The 22,026-nt window shown below is 39.4% G+C and overlaps 1 protein-coding gene across 1 annotated transcript in view; it reads left to right on the top strand.

Annotated features, from left to right (window-relative positions):
• The first annotated feature begins 1,694 nt into the window (after positions 1 to 1,694).
• The window catches only part of FNDC1 (fibronectin type III domain containing 1), a 104,862-nt gene continuing 84,530 nt past the window's right edge, over positions 1,695 to 22,026 (top strand). Inside the window, exon 1 of the mRNA XM_036768219.1 lies at positions 1,695 to 1,812. Within this exon, the coding sequence (XP_036624114.1) occupies positions 1,695 to 1,812 (118 nt within the window). The remainder of the gene's footprint in view (positions 1,813 to 22,026) is intronic.

Below are 22,026 nucleotides of genomic sequence, written 5' to 3'. Positions count from 1 at the left end.
CATCAGTAGGTAACAAAGTAGTTTGAAGGCCTCTACCCCATCATCACCCCCACCATATGCAGAAAAGATGTGAAGTTTCTTTCGCTCTGAGTGTAGACAGTGAGGCTAAGCAGTGAGTTCTCAGCAGTAGACAATAAGTAGGAAAGAAAAGAAAAAAGAAGAGGAAAAATAAAGGGTGTTTGAGGAGAGAGGAAGAGAAGGAAGAATGCTGATTCTATGCCAGCGGATCTGGTTCTGAGTTCCTACTCAAAGCTCCAATTCCTGTAGGAATGCTAGAAGAGTATAAAACCTTTGTTTTGGAAAGGTAGGTAAATGATCTTTCAAATGCCAACCACATCGGACATAGGACGTTCTTCCGAAACAGATCCAGTCAGTTGCTCAGTAAGTATTTATTAATTATTTATTGTGTGCCAGGCACTTTGCTAAGTTCTAGGGATATAAAGAAAGACCCTCCCTCAAGGAGCACATTCTAATAATGGGGGAGACAACATGTGAACAATTATGTACAGACAAGCTACATGTATATATGTGTATATATATATATGTATATACACACATACACATATATATTTACACACACACACACAGGATTGATGTTAAGTCAATAAATCATTTTCCAGTTGTGTACGGCTCTCCATAATCCCATTTGGGGTTTTCTTGGCAGAGATGCTATAGTGGTTTGCCATTTTCTTCTCTAGCTCACTTTTTAGATGAGGAACTGAGGCAAGGAGAGTTAAGTGACTTGCCCAGGGTCACACAGCTAGTAAATATCTGGTACCAGATTTGAAGTCATGAAGATGAGTCTTCCTGATTGCAAGCCCAGTGCTCTAATAGACACTGTGCCACCTAGCTGCCCCTGAGGAAATAATCAACAGAGGGAAAACTCTAGAATTAAGAGAGATTAAGAAAGGCTTCCTGTAGAAAGTATGATTTTAGCTGGAACTCAAAGGAAGCTAGGGAAGCCAGGAGGTAGAGATAAGGAGGGAGAGTATTCCAGGCATGAGCGATGATGGGTGAAAATGCCAGGAATTGATTAATAAGTATCTTATTTGAAGAACCTCGAGGAGGAGAGCAGTGTTCCTCAGATTCCAAACCTAGAGTTCTTCCCATTACACCATGTTGAGCATTTGGGTCGTGCAGTAATTATATATGATAGGATACTGTTTAGTCATGCTTCATAATTTACAATGATTTCATATTACTCCTCTTTGCTTTCCATTCCAGCCAAACAAGCCTACTGTATGTTCCTCAGATGCTTCATTCCACTTTCTGTCTCTGAACCTGTGCCCAGTATCTCCCCTTGCCTGGAATGCATTCCCTCTTCGTTCAAGACTCAGCCAGTATACTACTTCCTATTGCAGGGGTCCTTAACCTGGGGTCCATGAACTGGCTTTAAAAGATATTTTGATAATTTTATTTCAGTATAATTCATTTTCTTTGTAAGCCTAAGTACCTTATTTTGTTCATTTAAAACCATCATTCTGAGAAGGGGTTCGTTGGCTTCCCCAGACGGCCACAAGGGTTCTGGACACTCAAAAAGTTTGAGAATCCCTGCTTTAAGGTTAGTTTCCTATCCACAACAGACATCCTCCTTCCTCACCCTCTAGTTCCATAAGCTTCTTGTAAAGGAGTGTCTGTTAATTTACCTATGTTTTCTTTAAGCCAGTTGGCTGTTCATGATAAACCATACTCCAATGGCCACCATTGGTGCCATATCCAGTGACATATCTTTCCCTAAAACTTCCTTTGGATCACTCAGTACAGTTGCAAGATTCATTAGCTTGAAGGTCACAGGGAGCGGTGCTGGGACAGGTATGGTTTAGCATAAATGAACTATAAGCAGAAATACGCAGCAGAACACCAATTCCCCTACCAGATTGCACAGCACATTAAACTCTTTAGACGTAGGGAAAACTAGCTGAGTGAAGTGGCAGAAAGATCTCATAAGGCTGTATTAGTGGCAGAAAAGTGGTAGTTGTGCTTCAGTGAGGGCAAGTGGAAGTTTAATCACGAGACAAAAAAAGAGTATAAAATTTAAATAAGGATGCTAGGCTCAGGGCTATTAGTGAGAACTCAGGTGAGGGATTCCTGTGTCGTGGGTTGCTCTCTGGAAAAACCATCCCCAGGGGCAGCTAGGTGGTGCAGTGAGTAGAGCACCAGCCCTGGAGTCAGGAGGACCTGATTTCAAATCTGGCCTCAGACACTTGACACACTTACTAGCTGTGTGACCTTGGGCAAGTCACTTAACCCCAATTGCCCTGCCTTCCCCCCTCAAAAAAAAAAAGAAAAAACCATCCCCAAAGGCCAACAAAATACACTTTCAGGCAGGGAACTGATAACAGAACTAAGCCGTTTGTTCAAAACCTTGCATGTCTTTTGGCCTCCAAACTACTTTTTGTAGTTCTGGTTATCTTGTTTTGTTGGCACCGTGTTCCAAGAGATGGCATATTTGCAGATTTCTAAAAAGGTAAGTGTACCTTATTTTGATAGCATTTAGACAAAAAGAAAGGAAGGAAGGAAATGAAGGAAGAAAAGATGGAAGGAAATGAAGGAAGAAAAAGTTAAAAAGGAAAGAAAGGAAAGAAGGAAGGATGAAGGAAAGGAAAGAAAGGAAGAAGGAAGCAGTGAAAGGAAGGAAGGAAAGAAGGGAAAGAAAGGGAGGAAAAAACAAAGGGAAGAAATGAAGGGAAGGAAAGAAATAAAGGATAGAGAAAAGAAACTAGTACTTATTAGGTGCTGGCTATGTGCCAGGCTCTGTGCTAAGCACTGTGGATATAAATAGAAGTAAAAAGGAAAACAGTCTCTGCCCTTAAGGAGCTTACATTTTAATGAGGAAAGTCAGCATGCAAAAGGGAGCCGCAAAGAGTATACTAGGGCAGTGTGTGTGTGTGTGGGGCGGGGGGAGGGTATGTGTGAAGGTACCTGGTACAGGGGCATAGTTTTGAAGTCTAAAAGCCAGGGACAGGGTAAGGAGAGGAATGACTTGATTCCTTTCCTTGAGGAGCCTTTGATCTAGTTGAGATCTAGTTGTGGTTTTGGATTCTGGTCGTTGGATCCCCATTGTGGAAGGTATCTAGGAGGCCTCATCTCAGCTAACACAATAGTATTTTCTAAACTAATCTGGACACAGAACATGTGGAGGCTTGAGATACCTTGGCAGGACCCACTGAGGTCAGGTGTATCAGCCAGGGCCAGAGTTACCACTTGGATAGAAAATTGTTGTCTTTAACTGTGATTTCTTGTTACACATTAAGATATTGGCCCTGTGAACCTGGAGCTGCAATTAATTACTACGTTAGGGGTGAGGGGAAGAAAAAAATTACCATCATGATTAGCTAGGGACTATGAAATAAATTATATAACCATTTGTTTTCCTCTTAGTTGAGAGGGACCCGAAGCTAATTTAGGAGGAGAGGTGTATCCTTCTAAGATGGCTCACTGATATTGAAAATTTCTCTAGGAATTCCTATCCCAGAATGCTGGGGTTCTAGGCTTCCATGTTGGGATATGGTAAGAAAAATATTTCTTTCTTTATTCAAGTTTGAAAGCAGCTTTCATTTCCTCTAAATACCTGTGGCCTTGTCAATAATGCGCTTCCTGAACATAGCACACCTCCCTTTCCACACAGGAAATGGAAAACTTAAGTTCTTCTTTCACATGGAAGTAGTTTGTTAATATAATTATGGATCAGCTTAGCTTCAAAGAGTGCTTTGAAGAGTAGTTTTATTTCTGTAGTTTGTAGAAGAGACCTGTGGATCACATGTGTAGAGGGTGAGAGAGAAAGGGACTTTTAAAAAAATGCTCTTCCTACCTTGCCTAGTGTAACTTACTCTATGGCAAAATCCCACCCACAGGCTACTTTAGCATTTGGCTGAAGCATCTTGTTACGTGATGCCACTTGGCAGGGGATGGCTCCAAATCTATGCAAGATGGCAAACAGAGATAGGAGACTCCTTTTAAAGCAAAGGATTCAGACAGACTCAAGCTGGAAGGGTGTATTGGCAAATAATACTAATGATTCCATCACTGTCTTTGTCTATATTTATTTAGAAGGAAAAAGGCTGGAAAGAATTTGTTAATTTTTTAAAGGCACACCCACTGATGCAACAATCACCCCTTTATGAAATAATGTAAAGCATTAAGGCATTAAACAATAATCTCTGTTAAAACTTATAATAAAAAATTACTCTTGTATGGCAACACAACTAACTAAACTTGCTGAGCAATATATGCATTGAGATTAATTTTTGTGTATAAAATAGCACAGCAATTCATCAGTCCTTTCCTCTAAGCTCCCATCAGGACACTTTGTCAACAAGTATCTGTTGGTCCTTTTTTCATCTAGTCTCTCCCAAGAGCTGCGATTGACTGGGACATAAGGTAAGTAATGGGCAGGTAGGTGGTACAGTAGGTAAGAGTGCCAGGCCTGGAGTCAGGAAGACTCGTCTTCATGTGTTCAAATTTGGCCTCAGACACTAGCTGCGTGACCCTGGACAAGTCACATAACCCTGATTGCCTCGATTTCCTCGTCTGTAAAATGAACTGGAGAAGGAAATGGCAAACTCCTCCAGTATCTCTGCCAAGAAAACCCCAAAGGGGTCACAAAGAGTTGGACACAACTGAACAACAACAACAATTTATTAAGCAATTACTGTGTACCAGGCATTTTACTAAACATTGGGGATACAAAGAAAGGCAGCAGAACAGTCCTTGCTCTCAGGGATCCCACAGTTTAACTGTCCATTCAATCTCATTTATTTCTCCTTTTGTACGGTTATAATTAGTGTACATTCCTTCTGATTTCATGTTTTACATTATTTCATAAAGTGGCATCTGGGATTTCTTTGCATTCCTCATACTTGTCCATCTTAATGGCTTTATTGTATTGTACTTCATTAATGTAGCATAATTTAGAGCAAATGAGATAGTGTTTGTGAAGGTTTTTTTTTTGACAACTCTCCAAGTGCTATATATAGATGTGAGCTGTCATTCTTCTTAGTTAACTATTCCTTGTAGGATATTTAAGTCACAGTTTTGTCTTTAGGAACCAAAAGGCCAATACCGGGAATTTGGTGGCAGTTTTACAGCTGTAAGAGACTTTAAAAGACATCTGAGACTTGCAAATCACAGGCATGAAACAGGAGTCTGCTGGTGCCCATGTTAGTCCTAATGAATAATAAAGCAGGTTGGATGCTATATTAATTATTTTTTATCATTAATCTTACCAGTTCAAAAGTAATACTTCAAGGAATTATTCATATTATGATAATTTTGCCCTTAATATTCCCAAATCATCCTAGAACTTTTGTAGTGGATTGTAAGCTTAGTAGGAATCGTCTGTGACCTTTTACTCCCAATCTAATGTAAGTTTTCATGACATGGAGAGGCATAGTTGGCATGGATAGAGAGAGGTGATAGGCCCACTGTCTTTTGCCATGGTCATACTACATCCAGAGTATTACTTTCAGTTCTGGGCACTACATTTTAGAAATGTTGTTGATAAAGTGGAGATTATCTAGGTCTTCCAGAGGAAGCCAAATAGGATCGTGAAAGGTCTTGAGTCTGTCTAATATAAGGATCAAGTGCAGGAACTGGAGGTGTTTGGCCCAGAGAAAAGTGGACTTGGGGTACATGACAATTGCCTCCAAGTATTTGAAGATGGATTGGATTGCTGTTTTTTAAATTAGAGAGCAGAAATGGGGGCACTGGCTGGATGTTGTAGAGATGAAAGGGAAATAGACTTGGGAGGTCCTGGGTTGTCTCTTATTGGAAATTTTCCTGTAAAACTTAGACAATTGTTGGGTATGTTGTAGAGAAGGTTCTTTTTCAGATATAGGTTGGACTCTGTGGTCACTGAGATCCCTTCCAACTCTGAAGTTCTGTTATTGCTAGCACTAAAGTATAGACATATGCCTCGTTGAATGCTGTATTACTTTTTTTGGGCCACCAGCGAATATACTACAAAAGTGCAGGCATTCAACGTGTGAGTGACCTATAGTTGTTTTTTTTTGAAGGGGGAAAGCAGAGCAATTGGGGGGTAAGTGACTTGCTCAAGGTCACACAGTTAGTAAGTGTTTCAAGTGTCTGAGGTCAGATTTGAACTGAGGTCCTCCTGACTCCAGGGCTGGTGCTCTACTCACTGCACCACCTAGCTGCCCCATGACCCATAGTTTGACCTGCCTGAGATTTTTATCAACATATAGCTACAATATCTAAATATAGAAAAAACAGCATGTGTAATGCATAGAGGGTTGTCCTTAATAGCCAACATACATATGGTGCTTTACAGATATTGTCCTATTGGATCCTTTACAGATATTATCTCCTTGATCCTCCACAATCCTGTGAAGTAGGTGCCATTATTATCTGAACTTTTTAGATGAGGAACCTGATTAAGTGACTCATCTGGGGCCACAAGGCTGCTACTAAGCATCTGAGGTAGAATTTGAACTCAGGTCTTTATGACTCCATGTCCAGCACTCTTATTTGCTGGAGTTAGGAAGATCTGCATTTAGCTTTGCCCTTGACATATACTCTCAGTGTGACCCTGGATCTGACATTTCTGGTGAGGAAGTCTATTGGCACACCTGCTTGGTTTGGAAAACCATGGATGCATTCCCTTGACTTAAATTTTCTCACCATAGCAAGGGTGGGGAAGCTATTTTAACAACTGACATTTGGTTTCTTTCTTCCTTTAGTTGCATTCTTCTTTAAAAGGTTATTTTTTCACGTCTGTTCTTCGCTGATAAGTGTTTTCCTCTGGTATTTTCAAAGAATGGTTTCCCGTTCTATTCTCCATGCTTCTATATGTGTTGCAGTCTGTTTCCCATCATGCTTCATACACTGTTGGATCTATTCCTGCTACAAAGTATTTGCTTGACCTCTCTTTCTTCTGGTTACTATTTGTCAAGGAACTTTCCGAGTAAGACAAGTGCTAACTTAGGGAATGGCAATGATCATTCGGGTGCTCAGCATAGCTAGACAATGACTTTAACATTTAAAGAAAGAATGAGTATTTCAAAGAGATTGTTGGCTGGTTTGTTAAGTAATTTACAGTAGGCTGGATTTTAAGCCAGACCAACAACAGTAGTGCTTTTAAGAAACTATTTCTCAATTACAGAATGAATGTAAGGAATGTTAAGAAAGTCCCACCAAAAAAAAATAGGAAAAAAAAAACCACTTTAGGCTTGCTATCTGATACCATAGAGAAGGAGGCAGGATCCCTGTATATTCTTTTTACTTTTCCCCTAAATTGTATTCTTTGGTGGAAGTCCTTGAGGTTGATTTTCCCAAATAGTCCTTGAGAGACTAGTTGTTTAGATTTTTAGTTGAAGAATGTGGTTTTTGACATATTACTTTTTGCTTTTGCTGATACTAGTACAAAGTGGCAAACTGTGAGAGGCCAAAAAACCTCAGGGATGAGGGACCAGGAAAGGCTTCCCATCCTCAATATGGGCTACCTTTGATCTTGACATTCTCCCTCTTTCTATCTTTAACTTCTCTCCTTTCCCCTTTCTGTACTATCTCCCTTCTTTCCTCCCTGCTTTGGGTCTGTATCTGTAGTTTTCCTCAGTGGAGGCTTTGAACTTTCCACCTAATTGGCACCTGCCTTTCTGTGACATCAAAACTGATAAATCTTTAAGCTGTGTCTGAGTGAGACCTGGATCCTCCCTGGCTCTGAATGTGTAAGTAGCCTAATTATGTGATATTCTGATGTGAGCTCCTTAAGGCTAGAGACTGGTTTTGTTTTTGTATCCCCAGCACCTAGCATTTAATAAATGTTTGTTGACTGACTGACTGATATAACCCAGGTGAACCTCAAAAGAGGTGAAGTTGCTGAGTGATAGCAGTAAAGGGAAAGTTTGAAGGTGGCATTGGGGAGCAAAGAACATTTCGTTTTCCCTACTGAAACCAGTGAAGTGGGAATCTATGAAAGAAAGTGCAACTAATACTGGCAAAAGATGACCAAGAATTCAGTGTCCTTACGGGGAGCCAGATCTCAGTGAATGCCAGAAATCAGAAGGGGCAAGAGAGGAAGTTTGTTAATTATAGAATGGGCATTCTGGAGGACACAATGGAAGGGGTGGATAGATCTAGAGTGTGACATTGGCAGAATAGCAAGTGGATGGGAATGAGAGAACTGAGAGCTAGAATTAAGCCAGGGGATTTGTTAGCAGTTAAAGGCTCAGTATCACCAAGATCAGGAGAATAAGAGGGGACAGGAATTGACTAACCTTTGGGGAATAAGTATAGCAGCTCTTGGGACAGCCATTCAATGTTTGATCTTGTGACAGTTGCTGTTGTTGTGTCCCAGGGACATACATGGCCTCATAGGCAAGCAAAAATAGGACTTGATAAGTAAATAGTCTGAGGATCTGTGCTTCAGAGGTCAAAATTCCCAGGTACTTCATTTTTAACCTGCTCTTCTGTTTTTTAAAGAGAGAGATAGAGGGAGAAAGAGAACCTATGGTGAAATAAAGGAAGACTTCTGGGAGCCCAGTAAGGCATCAGAAGGTGCTGCTGTGACCTGTGACCGGAGCAGGGGGTGGAGGGGAGCAGCCTGATGATCCTAGTGACAAGCAAGTGAAATGGTCAAAAAGCACTTTTTATTTTGCTTTTTCTGTAGAGATCTCTGAGTCTCTCTCAAGAACTGCAATTGACTGGGACATAAACAAAGAGCTTTAAATCCTTAACCCAATGGATCTGCGGGGGGGGGGGGGCGGGGGTTAGTCATTAATGTTTAAGATTAATTTTAATCTTTTATTACTTTGTGATGTAGAAGGATGCACTTCCTTAAGTCACTAGCTCCTTTGACCTCGCCTTTGCATTTAATTATTCCTAATAAATAGCGATCATTTGGGCCCTTCCATGACACTATAGACTCCTAAAAGGTGAGGAGGCTATCATTTTTCCTGTTTGTATCCCCAACCGGTAGTGCAATGCTTTATATATAATGGATGCTTAACAAATGTTTAGGCAGCTAGGTGGCATGCCACTGGGACTGGAGTCAGGAAGACCTGAATTGTGTGACCCTGGGCAAGTCACATAACCCTGTTTGTCTCAGTTGTTCATCTGTAAAATGAGCTGGAGAAGAAGATGGCAAACCATTCTAGTATGTTTGCCAAGAAAACCTCACATGGGGTCACAAAGAGTCTGACATGACTGAAAAACAACTAAACAACAACAGTAAATTTGGTGAAATGAGTAAAGCAGTGCTCAAATGTACAATGTCAAGATTCACTGGATGAGCAGAAGAGAAAAATGTTAATTTTTTAAAAAAAATTACTTGTAAAATAGCCTCCTGATTTTTTCCTGAATGTTTCAAATGGTGACTCTGCTTTAATTTGGCACAAGCTTTTGAAATGTTACACAATAGTTGGGGTTAGAATGTAGAACTTGGCCAACCAAATTACAACTCAAAATATCTGAAGGTTAGAACTTAGCGGGTGTCTTAATGGGGTGGCCAACTCACTTGGTTAAGGAGGGGATGACACTGATGGGAAGAGAGGTATCTAGGAGAGTACAGTTAATAACTGGGATATGAAGATTTAGACTTCATTCATCTACTTAGTGATAGTCTGAGGATCTTTGCTTCAGGAATGAAAATTCCCAGTTATTTCATTTTTAGAGTGCTAAAGAGAGAGACAGAGAGAATGAGAGAGAGAAAGAGAGAGGGGGAGAGAGAGAGAGACAGAGACAGAGACAGAGAGACAGAACATGATGAAAGAAACATGATGAGATGATGAAGGGGAATAGTGCAATACAAAAGTCTCTCCCCATTCCTGTCAAGGAAAAAAAAGAAAAAAAATCCACCCAAACCTGTCAGAAGTAATCTTGAACATATCCATACTATCCAACATATCCAATATACTATGTACAGATTTGACCGATGGCAGTTTGAGATGATGTCTGGTGACTGAATAGAACATTGTTTCTCAAGCTGTGCTTCAAAGAACCCTGCAATATCCCTTTTTTTAAAAAAATAAATTTTATCAATGTCTTTTGCTTTTTATCTCTTCAGAGTTTACTACAGTATCTCTCCTAGAGAACCATCTCATTTAGCAAATAATATTTTTAAAAAGTGTCTAATTTTAATGAACCTTATGTTGTTAATAAACATCAAGTATAATAATTTTAGAGGGACTTACTACAGAGATTCTGCTAAAGTTTTGTTTAAACTGAAGGGCTCTGTCACTGCAAAAGTTTGAGAACCATTGGGCCAGAAGATATGGATCAAAGTATCTACTAATATCTTGAAAGGGAAAGAGGAGGGGAAGAATTATTATCACCTCTCGTTCATCCCCCAATCTGTAGTTTAAGGTGTAGCTAGAGAAGGTAACTCTCAGATCAGATTAGACATTTTTTCTTTTTTAAAAAATCCACAGTTAGGAAAGGTTCAGTTCACCTCACAGAATTATAGAATGTTAGATGAAATCTTAGACATTGTCTCTTCTAGTTCAACATTCTCATTTTACAGAAGAGGCAAAAGGCTTTGAGAGATTAAGTGATTTGTTTATGATCACCCATTTATGAGGTAGAGCTGGGATCTTAATCCAGGGCTTCTCTCTCTAAGATTATTACTTTTTTTTTTTAACCACACCACAGGCTACAGAAAAGTACTGAACGTTATTGCAATGTACATGTATGGAAGGGTAATTGACTAGAACCGGAACCTGGGGGATGAGAAATTAAATCCCTTGAAATTTCTCGTTTCCAATTTTCTAGAGCCTGAAGAAGAAGCACAGCTAATGGGATAGTATCTATGAGTTGGTGGACATTAGGTTCAAAGGTAAAAATATCCCTTGGTGCTTTGATAGATCTATGTGGGTACCCATTCCATTGAAAAAGATCCTTCCACATTATCTCATCCTATCCAATGCTTGCTTGTGTTTTCTCGTAAATCCTCCATACGTTGTCTACATCATGACAGACTCTGGAGATCTATCTTTTGTTCTTTTCTTATTTCAGGGGTACAAAAGTATCACTTTGGTTATGTGTCTTTTGTGCCTCATTATTGCTATTTGATTGGATCTTTCTTCTTTCTCCTCTTTTTCTGTCTTCTTCTGCTCCTCCTTCTTCTCCTCTCAAGATTTTCCTCCTTATTCTCTTGTCTGCTGTTTTCCCAAAGCAGCTAAGTAGGGCTGTTAATTCCATGCTTCTTTTTGTTCATGGGGCCTGTTCCTGCTAAGGATTTACTCTTTAAGCAAACAATTTGCATATGTATTTGTATATGGTGAATAACATGACTCTTTGATACTGAATCCTTGTAAAGAACAAAAACTGAATCCAGACACTAGGCCTGAGCTCCTCCCATGTTCAGGACTAACTAAAGTATATTATGTTAGACTTTGATTATAATAAATTAACAATATTATTTACAGAAAGTTCATTGGTGAGCCAACTTTGTGGGGTATACTCATACAGATAACAAATAAGTGTTTTGTGTGTTGTCTGGTTCCTTTGCATTTTGAAATTTCAGATTTTTTTTACTTACACGTGTCCTCAGTACAGAGTAAGATCCAGGTGTATTCTCTAGATACTAGCATGGTGGAACAAATCACTTTCAAAAAAGTTTTCAAGTGATTATAGGCATACCTCAGTAGATATAGTGGGTTTGGTTCCAGACCATCACAATAAAGAGAATATCACAATAAAGTGATTTTTTGGTTTCCCAGTGCATATAAAAGTTATGTTTATACTATACTGTAGTCTGTTAAGTATGCAATAGTATTATGTCTAAAAAACCCAACATACACACCTTAATTAAAAAATGCTTTATTGCTAAAAAATGCCAACTATCATCTGAGCCTTCAGTGAGTCAGAATCTTTTTACTGGTGGAGGGTTTTGCCTCCACGTTGATGGCTGCTAACTGATCAAGGTGGTGGTTGCTGAAGGTTGGGGTGGCTGTGGCAATTTCTTAAATTAAGACAACAATGAAATTTGGCCCATTATGACTTTTCCTTTCACTTGAACACTTAGCGGCTATTGTAGGGTTACTAATTGGCCTATTTCAATATCGTTGTGTCTCAGTGAACAGGGAGGTCCAAGGAGGTGGAGGGAGATAGATGGGAACCACCAGTTGGTGGAGCAGTCAGAACGCAGACAATGTTGACTAAGTTTACCATCTTATATGGGTGTGGTTTGTGGCACCCCAAAACAGTTGCAAGAGTAACATCAAAGTTCACTTATCAAGATGACTATAACAGATATTTTTGTTGCTGTTCATTTGTGTCCAACTCTTCATGATCTCATTTGGGATTTTCTTAGCAAAGATACTAGGGTGGTTTGCCATTTCCTTCTCCAGCTCACTTTACATATGAGGAAACTGAGGCAAAGGGGGTTAAGTGACTTCCCCAGGGTCACACAGCTAGTAAGTGTCTGAAGCCAGATTTGAACTCAGGAAGAGGAGTCTTCTGGACTCCAGGTCTAGTGCTCTATCCACTGTGCCACCTAATTGCCTTATAACAGATTAATAATGAAAAAGTTTAAACTATTGAGAGAATTACCAAAATGTGACACAGATATGACATGAGCACATGCTGTTGGAAAAATGGCATTGATAGATTTGCTTGACACAGGGTTCCCACAAATCTCCAATTTGTAAAAAATACAATATCTGCAAAGTGCAGTAAAGCCAAGTGCAATAAAATGAGGTATGCCTATATAGGGCATCACAGGCTACTTGGAACCTAGCTACTTCCTACTCCCTCTTCAGTCTGGTTGGAAGGAAGGACAAGGGCTCAGGGACTTTTAAGGGTGCAGAATTTGTTTACTGTTCTGCTCTCTGGTTAGCAAAGAACAATTCAGATGATAAAATTACTGATTAATGTGTCTAGCTTTTGCTCTTCGGTTACCATTGTGGTGTATTCTGTTCTATTCTAGCCTGTTCTCCCAAAGATACCCCCCCCCAAAAAAAACCCCACCAAACTCTTACAAACAAAAATTCCTTCAGGGAAGGAAAGAAGTGGCCCTTTCCTTATTCCACAAAATCTACATAAAGACACCCAGAGAACCCACATGTCCTAACTCCCAGCCTTAAAGAGGTTCTGTAGGCTGAGGCTTCCCTAGGAGTGGTAATAGCTATGGGATAGATGTTGGGGAAGAGAAAAAGTAAGAATTAGGTATAGCAGAGGAAAGCTGCTGCCAGTTTCATCTTCATTTCTCCCTCTTGGATTTTCCATAGAGTAAGAGAGGCCTACGTCTAGATGTCTGGCCTATGTGATGTACAGACAGAGCCAACAAATGCTTCCAGGTCTCAAAAAGTTAGATCCACCTTTCTGTTTGGCATATGGAGGAGTGCCAGTCAAGATGGTGAGAAATGCTTGTCACAGGGGACTGCAGTAGTGAATGATGGTAGCGATGACGGTTTAGAAAGGTTATAAATGAACCCCGATGATCTCTATTTAAAGATTAGCAAATTGCTCACATTCAAAGATTCGGATGGTTCCACATGGCTCCTTTGAGCTGGTGCACAAAAATGTGATTCACTATTATGTTCAGTGACTTTTGAAGATCTATTGTAAGCACATTGGTATTTATGTGTGTGAATTGAGCCTTTCAGGCTAAATAAAATGATGCTTTGTGGTTAATGGAGGTCTGGGAAATGTTAGAGGTGCTACGGGCAATTTGCAGTGAAGTCAGGTTTCATGGAGAGCCTGACATAATAGGGCAGTGATAGAGGTGTGCCAACACACACATGTGTTAAATCTGAATGGTGACATGGTGGTAGTGTCTGCTAAGTTTGGGGAAGGCAGGGTAAGTGGGTCAAGGTCATTCTGAGTAGACAGCAATCATCTGAGGTTCATGCTTCTGAAAATCATCCTGGTGTGTTTTTGTTCCCCTTAGTTTCACACTCAGTTTTTCACAAACATTGCCACTAGGGACATTTTCAGATGTGTACTTGTTCTTGCTGTTAGTTTGTTTCAGTTGTGTTCAACTCTTCGTGATCACTTTTGGGGTTTTCCTGCCAAAGTGTTGTATCATTTCCTTCTCCAGATCATTTAACAGATAAGGAAACTGAGGCAAACAGGCTTAAGTGACTTGCCCAGGGTCACACAACTAGATGTCTGAGGCCAGATTTGAACTCAGGAAGAGTCTTCCCGATTCCAAGCTCAGTGCTCTATCCACTCACCACCTAGATTGTCCCAATGTGTAATTGGAAGCTGTTAAAATGCAGTTTTGTGAGGAAGCTGGCCAATACTTCAGGATGGTATCTAAGGCTGGGAATTAGGAGATTTGGATTTTCTGAGTGTCTTTGTATAGCTTTTGTGGAATTAGGGAAGGGGTCACTTCTTTCTTTCCCTGAAGCAATGTCAGAATTTTTGCTTGTAAGGTGTTGTTATTGTAGTTTTTTTTTAATCTGTGAAATAGGGCTAAGATAGAATGAACACAATAATAAGGGAATATTAGTGACCCAGGGCAAGTCACATAACCTTCTTTGCCTCAGTTTCCTCACCTGTAAAGCCAGAGAAGGAAATGGCAAATCACCAATTATCTTTGCCGAGAAAACCCCACATGGGGTCATGAAGGTTCAGACGTGACTGAACAACAAAAATTAGGTTAAAACAGGTTTCATAATAATACTAAGATATTTTCCTTTCTGGTGCAGTAGATATCTATAGAGGTAACCCACATAAACAAAAGCTCTTTGGGATCCTCAGTAATTTTAGGGGTATAAAGCAATCTGGAGGTCAAAAAAAGCTTGAAACCATTGACATATATAAATGACATGGTCTCTGGCCTTTGGGAGTTTATAGTATATCAATGCTGGTTGGGGTGAGGAGGGAAAGGATAGACACATTCAAAACCTCAGTAATGCTTAATAAATATTTGTTGAATGAACGAATGTTTACAGGACATCAAACTTCTGGGTGAAAAATTATCTCATATTTTTGTATGTTTTCGGTACTTTAGCTTGGTCGCTTGTGTTTGCAGTCCCATAACCTTTGATTTCATGAATATCTTGCATAATCGCATGACCAGGGAGCTTGCTGATACCAAGTAAAGATCAAGGCTGTATCTACAAAACGACTAAACAGTTCGCCAGATGAACTTTGTGAAAAACATCAGTCAGTCATTCTGTCTTTTGGCCTTATTGTGCCAAACATCTGATTATTTCCAAATTCCTGAAGGTGTGGTGTCCTGTAGACAACTATTAGCTGAGTTATTTACTCTTTCTTTCTGGGTCTTTGGCTTTCATTTTGAATTACATTTACAGATTTGTTTTTTCCCCTAGTAATGATGGACTTAGAATTCATAGGAGCCTTTGCTGACTGGCCTATTGATTTTCTTTGTTGAAAAAGTGTCATTATGCTGGAATCTATGTTTTCTCCATTTCACAGTCTGGGAAGTTTTTGGCCGGTTCTAGTGGAAAGTTAAACTTGCACTTTGAATGGAGATGAAATAGAAAGTCCTTGCATAAACACGGAGACCTTTCTTTGTTGCATTAAAAAAATAATCTCTCATACATATAAGGGAACTGGTTGAACTTGGATTTTTTAAAAGAAAATTTTATGGCAAAAGTATCTTACATTCCTTTAGTTATTTTCATAATTGAGAGATTAGCAGTTGTTAGTAGTATATTTGCTGTTGAGTTACAATGATTGCAGTTAAAACATCAGATACATAGGAGAGGATTTGCAGGCATGGTTTAAAAAAAAATAAAGCTTTATTCTGGTGTCCACCCTCTGTGCCTTGTGTAGATGGGTGTGCCTGTGTTGGCAAATTTCTTAAAATCGAGTGAATTAGAATCCCTAGAGAATTAAGTTTGAATTCTTTGGAAGAACCCCCATTACATTTCAGATTTGAGTTGAAAAACTAGTCAGGGATCTAGAATCATATTCAGTGCCTGGAGCTAAGGGCTAAAAGCGCAGGACTGAGGCATTTGTTGCCTAGTGAATCTGATTTAGAGAGGTAATGGAGGATAGAGTCAGCCTTTGAACTGCATTTCTCTTTTTAGAGAAAGGAGGAAAAAGAGTTCATCTAGAAGTCAGAAGACCTAAGCCAGAGTCCCAGCTCTGCAACTCATTAAGCTGTGTGACATTGGGAAGATTGCCAATGTCTCTGAAACTCAATTTCTTCGTTTGTAAAGTGGAGCTGGATTCTACAGACTCTAAGGTCCTGTCTGTGAATCTATCTATATTAACATCATGAAGGATGGGATTCAGAAAAAAAAATTACTAGGGGCTTGTTTTATACATTTTCAATAGTTTCTGATAATCCCCAGAGGAATGTATTTAAAAACATTTTTTTACTGTAATAGAAACACCCCTTTTCATCACTTTCTTACAAATATTCTATTTGTTGTTTTTATATGACTGTGTTGGGCTATTAGAAATGAAGAAATAGTGCGAAGTAGAAGAAAGTGCTTTGAGATTCATGGATGCATAAAATTAAAATGGATAATAATCAAGTTTTAAAATTTATTTTTAAAAAACAAATCAGATTTTTCATTTGAAGTTGGTATTGGGAGGCAACATGATTCATTGAAACAGGCACCAAATTTATAGTCAAGTGATTATCAAGTTCTGGGTGTGGATACTTGCTGATTCTTATCTGACTTTGGGCAAGTAATAAAACCTGTCTGAATCTCAGTTTCCCCCATTTGTAAAACAGAATAATAATACTTTCAGGACCAACCTCATAGAGTTGCTTTGAGGAAAGAAATTGCTTCTCAAACTTTCAAATCTTATATAAAAATCAGTTATTATTGCTATTCGACAAAATTTATTAATAAGAAATAGGCACTGTGGCATAGTAAGAAGAGTACTAGATTAGTGGTCAGAAGACCTGTGTTCTAATCTTAAACTCTGCTACTAACGAGCTGTTTGTCCCTAGGCAAGTCATCTTACTTTTAAGAGCCTCAGTTCCCTCATGTGAAAGATGAGGGATCAGCAGATGAGGGGAATGCTGTAGATATCATTTACCTAGATTTGTAGCAAAGCTTTAGAAAAGAAAATATCTTATGCTGTTTTTGTGGAGAAGTTGAGAGATGTGGGCCAGATGATAACACAATTCAGTGTATTTAAAATTGATTGGATGGATTGACTCGAGTAGCTGTTAATCATTCCTTTCTAACCTGGAAGAAGGTCCTCATTGGAGAACGCCAGGAACAGTGCTTTTTTCTATCAGTGACTTGGATATAGTTTTAGTTGTTATGTCCATTAAATGTACAGTTGATAGCAAGCTGAGAGAGTCAAGATTTGAAGAGATCTTGACAAGGCTAGAACACTGGGAAAAATTGAATAAGATGAAATTCATTGAAGATAAATATCTTTGGCCTTTTGCTGGTCAAAATCTTTATCAGTGACCTGGATGAAGGCATAGATGATGGCCTGCTTACCAATGGCTTGGATGAAGGCATAGATGATGGCATGCTTATCAAATCTGGAGAAGATTTGAAACTGGGATTGGATAAGTTGGATCACAGTTAAGATCTGAATCCTGGTAGGCTAGAACAGTGGTCCTAATCTAATAAGATGAATGCTTTTAGGAATATATGTGAAGAGCTAGAGTTTGGTTTTTTTAAAAATCAACTATAGTATTACAGGACGGGGGGAGGCATGAATTGACAATAGTTCGTGTTATAGAAGCATATTAAAATATTTTTAGTTTCACTAAAAATTTTAAGAATAATATTTTTTCTCTAAAACTCTTTCCAGATTCCTGGGGAAAACCCATTGGAAGGGTGGGTGAGACAGGTCAGGACAAAAGGAAAAAGGGCTGTTTATTGGGTGAATGGGAGGCAGCTGGCATTTCGGTGGATAGAGCATTGGGCCTCTAGTCAGGAAGACCTGAGTTCAAATCAGCCTCATTTAATAGCTGTGTGATCGTGGGCAAGCCATTTTACCTTATTTGCCTCAGTTTCCTCATCTGTAAAATGAGCTGGAGAAGCAAATGGCAAACACTCCAGTATCTTTGCTAAGAAGACCCCCAAATGAGGTCATGAAGAGTCGGACATAACTGAAATGACTAAGCGACAATGGCAGCAAAATTTTGGTTATCATCTTTAATCCATTCACCTCATTTTTTTGTTGTTCGGTCATGTCCAACTCTTTGTGGCCCCATTTGGGGTTTTCTTGGAGAAGTTCCTGGGGTGGTTTGCCATTTCCTTCTCCAGTTCATTTTATAGATGAGAAAACTGATGCAAACGGGGTTAAGTGACTTGCCCAGGGGCACAGAGCCAGTAAGTGTCTGAGGCCAGATTTGAACTCAGGAAGATGAGCCTTCTTGACTCCAAGCCTGGCGCTCTATCCACTGTGCCACCTAGCTGCCCCAATCAAAAATTTAACCTCATCTATATAAGAACTTTGCCTTTCCCCACTGTGGATATTGACTCTTTTAGGGGCAATCTAATCCTTCTATCCATGAAAGAAAATACGCTAGAGTCCACGCCTTGGGAAGTACCCTCTTCCATTCAGCTGGAAGCACTCAAACCACTTCCTATTCAATTTAGGTTTTCAGTAGAGATCTATGGAAAGTGCCCCATTGATACCTAGGAGAATAGTCCGGGAAAGAGAGGATAGCAATATAGTCACTCAATTCTGAAATGTTATCCTAGGCTATATTGTAAGGTATCTTTTCCTGTTTCAATATTCCTATAAATATTATCTGGAATTTTCTTGGGGGAAAAAGTCATGCCAGAAGGACTGGTAGACTATGCCAGTTTGGACAACTTCCTCTCTAAGAAAAAAATGGTTTGGACGTTAGGTTCATGAAAATTGTTTCTGGCAGATTTGAGCCTAACAGAGTACACTATGAATATTAATATTTTTTTTGACAGTGTGAAAAGATCTGGGCATTTTTGTGGATTACAAGCTTGGTATAAGTTAAAAATGTCACATTAAATGGTCAAAAAGTTAATCCTTTCTTAGGCTGCATCATATTGTCTGGGGTGGGGGTGGGGGTGATATTACTCTGGTAGACTTCCTTGTAGCATTGTATGCAGTTCTAGGTACCAGAATTAAACTGGAGCAAGGTAAAAGGTGATTGAACAGGAGAGTACTGTAGAAGGATCAATTCAAGGAAGTAGGATGTTTATGTTGGAGAAAGGAAGATTTAGGGGGGGAATGATAGGGATGTGACTTCAGGAATTTGAAGGGCTGTCATATGGAAGAGGGGATAGATTTATTTTGTTTGGGCCCAGAGGTCAAACTAGGAGTAGTGAATATAACTTACCAAGTGCCAGATTTTGGTTTGATTGTAAGGGAAAAAACTTAATAGGGCTTTCAAAAAATGGAAAGGGTTAATTTAAGAGCTTTGTGGGTTTGCCACCACACACAGCCTGGATAATCACAGTAGAGGAGATTCATTTTCAGGTATAGATCGGCTTAGATCACCTCTAAGGTTGCTTTCACCTCTGAGATTCTATGGTGAAGACCTCCAAGGTCATTTCAACCTCTCAGGGCCAATTTTCCTTTGGTTTAAAGATTCAGTTTAATAAACATTTATTAGATACCTATGACCTGAAAGTCACTATGCTTATAAAGGTAAAAAATGGTTGTTGCTGACCTTGAAGGATTTATAATGTACTGAATGGGAGGGGGATAGTTGATATTTTTGTTGTTATAGTTCAGTCATATCTGACTCTTCGTGACCCCATTGGGGTTTTCTTGGCAAAGATACTGGTGTGGTTTGCCATTTCCTTCTCCAGTTCATTTTAGAAATCAGGAAACTGAGGCAGACAGGGTGAAGTGACTCGCCCAAAGTCATACAGCTAGTAAGTGTCTGAGCTCAGATTTGAACACAGGAAGATGAGTCTTTCAGACTCCAGGCTTGGTACTCTATATATACACACTTATATACTATATAAACTAGTCATCATCACTGTCATCATCACAGAGAGTAGATAACTGTCCTGGGAGTCAGGAAGACTTGGGTCAGGTCCTCACTCTGACATGTAGCATATGTGTAACCCTGGGCACATACCTTCACCTCTCTGTTCCCCAGACACCTTTCTGAGCCTATAAAGTTGTAGAACAGGTGCTGGTCTGCATTAATAGAGGGAGTTCCCTCATCAGGGGTTCTCTAGACCAATAAAATCACAGGTCCAATAAAAAACAAAAAAAGACTGAAGCTCTTTTGTTGAAATTGGGATATAAAAGAACCCACTCTTGTCATGAGGTAATAGGATTAAGTAGGAATAATTTTCTCTAGGATTTCTTTAGGATTGGGAATTTGCAGAATTACTCTGAGGTATCCCAGAATTAGAGACAGTTTATAAAGTCAAAATGGTACTTGCAGACACAAGGTGAGATCTAAGCAGCAGAGAAGAAATACGCTGGAACGTGTATGATAGAAATAAGATTGTGGGCCCCGGTGAAGGCATAACATACCAGATTTTCTGTTTTCCTGACAGCCTCAAATTCTCTTCTTTAAAATGACAGTTATGTTTATGTGGTATTGTTGTTCAGCTGTGTCTGCCTCTTTGTGACCCCATTTGGGGTTTTCTTGGCAAAGCTATTGGACTGGTTTGCCATTTCCTTCTGCAGCTCATTTTACAGATGAGAAACTGAGTCAAACAAGGTTAAGTTATGTGCCCAAGGCTGTACAGGTATTAAGTGTCTCAGACAGGATTTGAACTTAGGTCTTCCTGACTCCAGACCTAATGCTTCATGTACTGCTCTATTTAGTTGGCAGGAGGTGATCTTTTTCTGACCTGGTCCAATGGATCTGCATTCTGTTCTGATCTTAAGCCTTTTCACAAAGTGTTCCAAGGTATAATTTTGATGATACCTGGTCTGGGGACCATAGAGAGACCAGGGCTGGTTTTGGAACCAACAGAAGAGGGATGTCCGTTCCAGCACAAATCTAAGTGGTGGTAGTAAAAATAGGTTGCATATATATGTATATATGTATATACACATGTATATGTGTTTATGCACACACATATGCATATGTGTATACATGCGTATGTATACATATGTGTGTATATGGATGTATATGTGTGTGGTATATATATATTATGTATATATGTGTGTGTTTATGTATATATGTGTGTATATATATATACACACACATACACACATACACACACACATATATATAATAACTTTAAGGTTTCTATGGAACTTACCTTACTCTAATCCTAAGTGAGATAGGATAAGAATTACCCCATTTTACAGATGAAGAAACTGACCTTCAGCCAGTCTGTCAGTGAGTTTCCTAAGGTCACACAGCTAGTTAGTGGAAAAACTAGAACTCAAACGTAGATCTGCTGATTTAGGGACCAGAATTTCTTCTGCTTTGCCTCTCAAGATCTGTAGGAGCATCCACATTTACCTTGGAGAATATCCAAATTCATGGTTTGATCCTTGAATTAACTTGGTCTTTCAAGATTCCTCTAGGCCAAATCTGAATCTCTGAGGCTAATCAGAGTGGGACTGGCCGTTCTGAGTGGGGAAGTCAGCTAGCTATAATTTTTGTATTCTTACTTTTTATTTGCCACTCTATCTGAGTCAGTCAAGAGACATTTTTATTAAGTACCTACTATGTATAGGACCTGAGTTCAAATGCAGCTTCAGACAATGCCTAGCTGTGTGACCCTGGGCAAGTCATTTAACCCTGTTTGCCCCAGTTTCCTCATCTATAAAATGAACTGGAGAAGGAAATGGCAAACCATTCCAGTATCTTTGCCAAGAAAACTCCAAGTGGGGTCAACTGAAATGAATGAACAACAAAAGCCGTATGAGGCATTGTGCTAGACTCTAGGCTCTAGGAAGACAAAAATGAAGCAGCCCCTGACCTTAGGAAGCTTATTTTCTTTGGGAAGGGAGATATGGTGTGTAGATCTATATAGAGAGAATATATACAAAGTAAATAAAAGGTGTCATATTGTATAGAACTCTAGGCTTGGAGTCAGGAAGACCTGAATTCAAATGTGACCTCAGATAACTTACAAACTGTGTGACCCTAGACAAGTCACTTAACCCTGTTTGCCTCAGTTTCCTCATTTGTCAAATGAACTAGAGAAGGCAATGGCAAAACACTCTAGTATCTTTGCTAAGAAAACCCCAGATGGGGTCATG

This window comes from Trichosurus vulpecula, chromosome 7 (genome assembly GCF_011100635.1).
Source record: "Trichosurus vulpecula isolate mTriVul1 chromosome 7, mTriVul1.pri, whole genome shotgun sequence".
Lineage (NCBI taxonomy): Eukaryota > Metazoa > Chordata > Mammalia > Diprotodontia > Phalangeridae > Trichosurus > Trichosurus vulpecula.
This window is presented reverse-complemented; position numbering and strand designations above follow the sequence as displayed.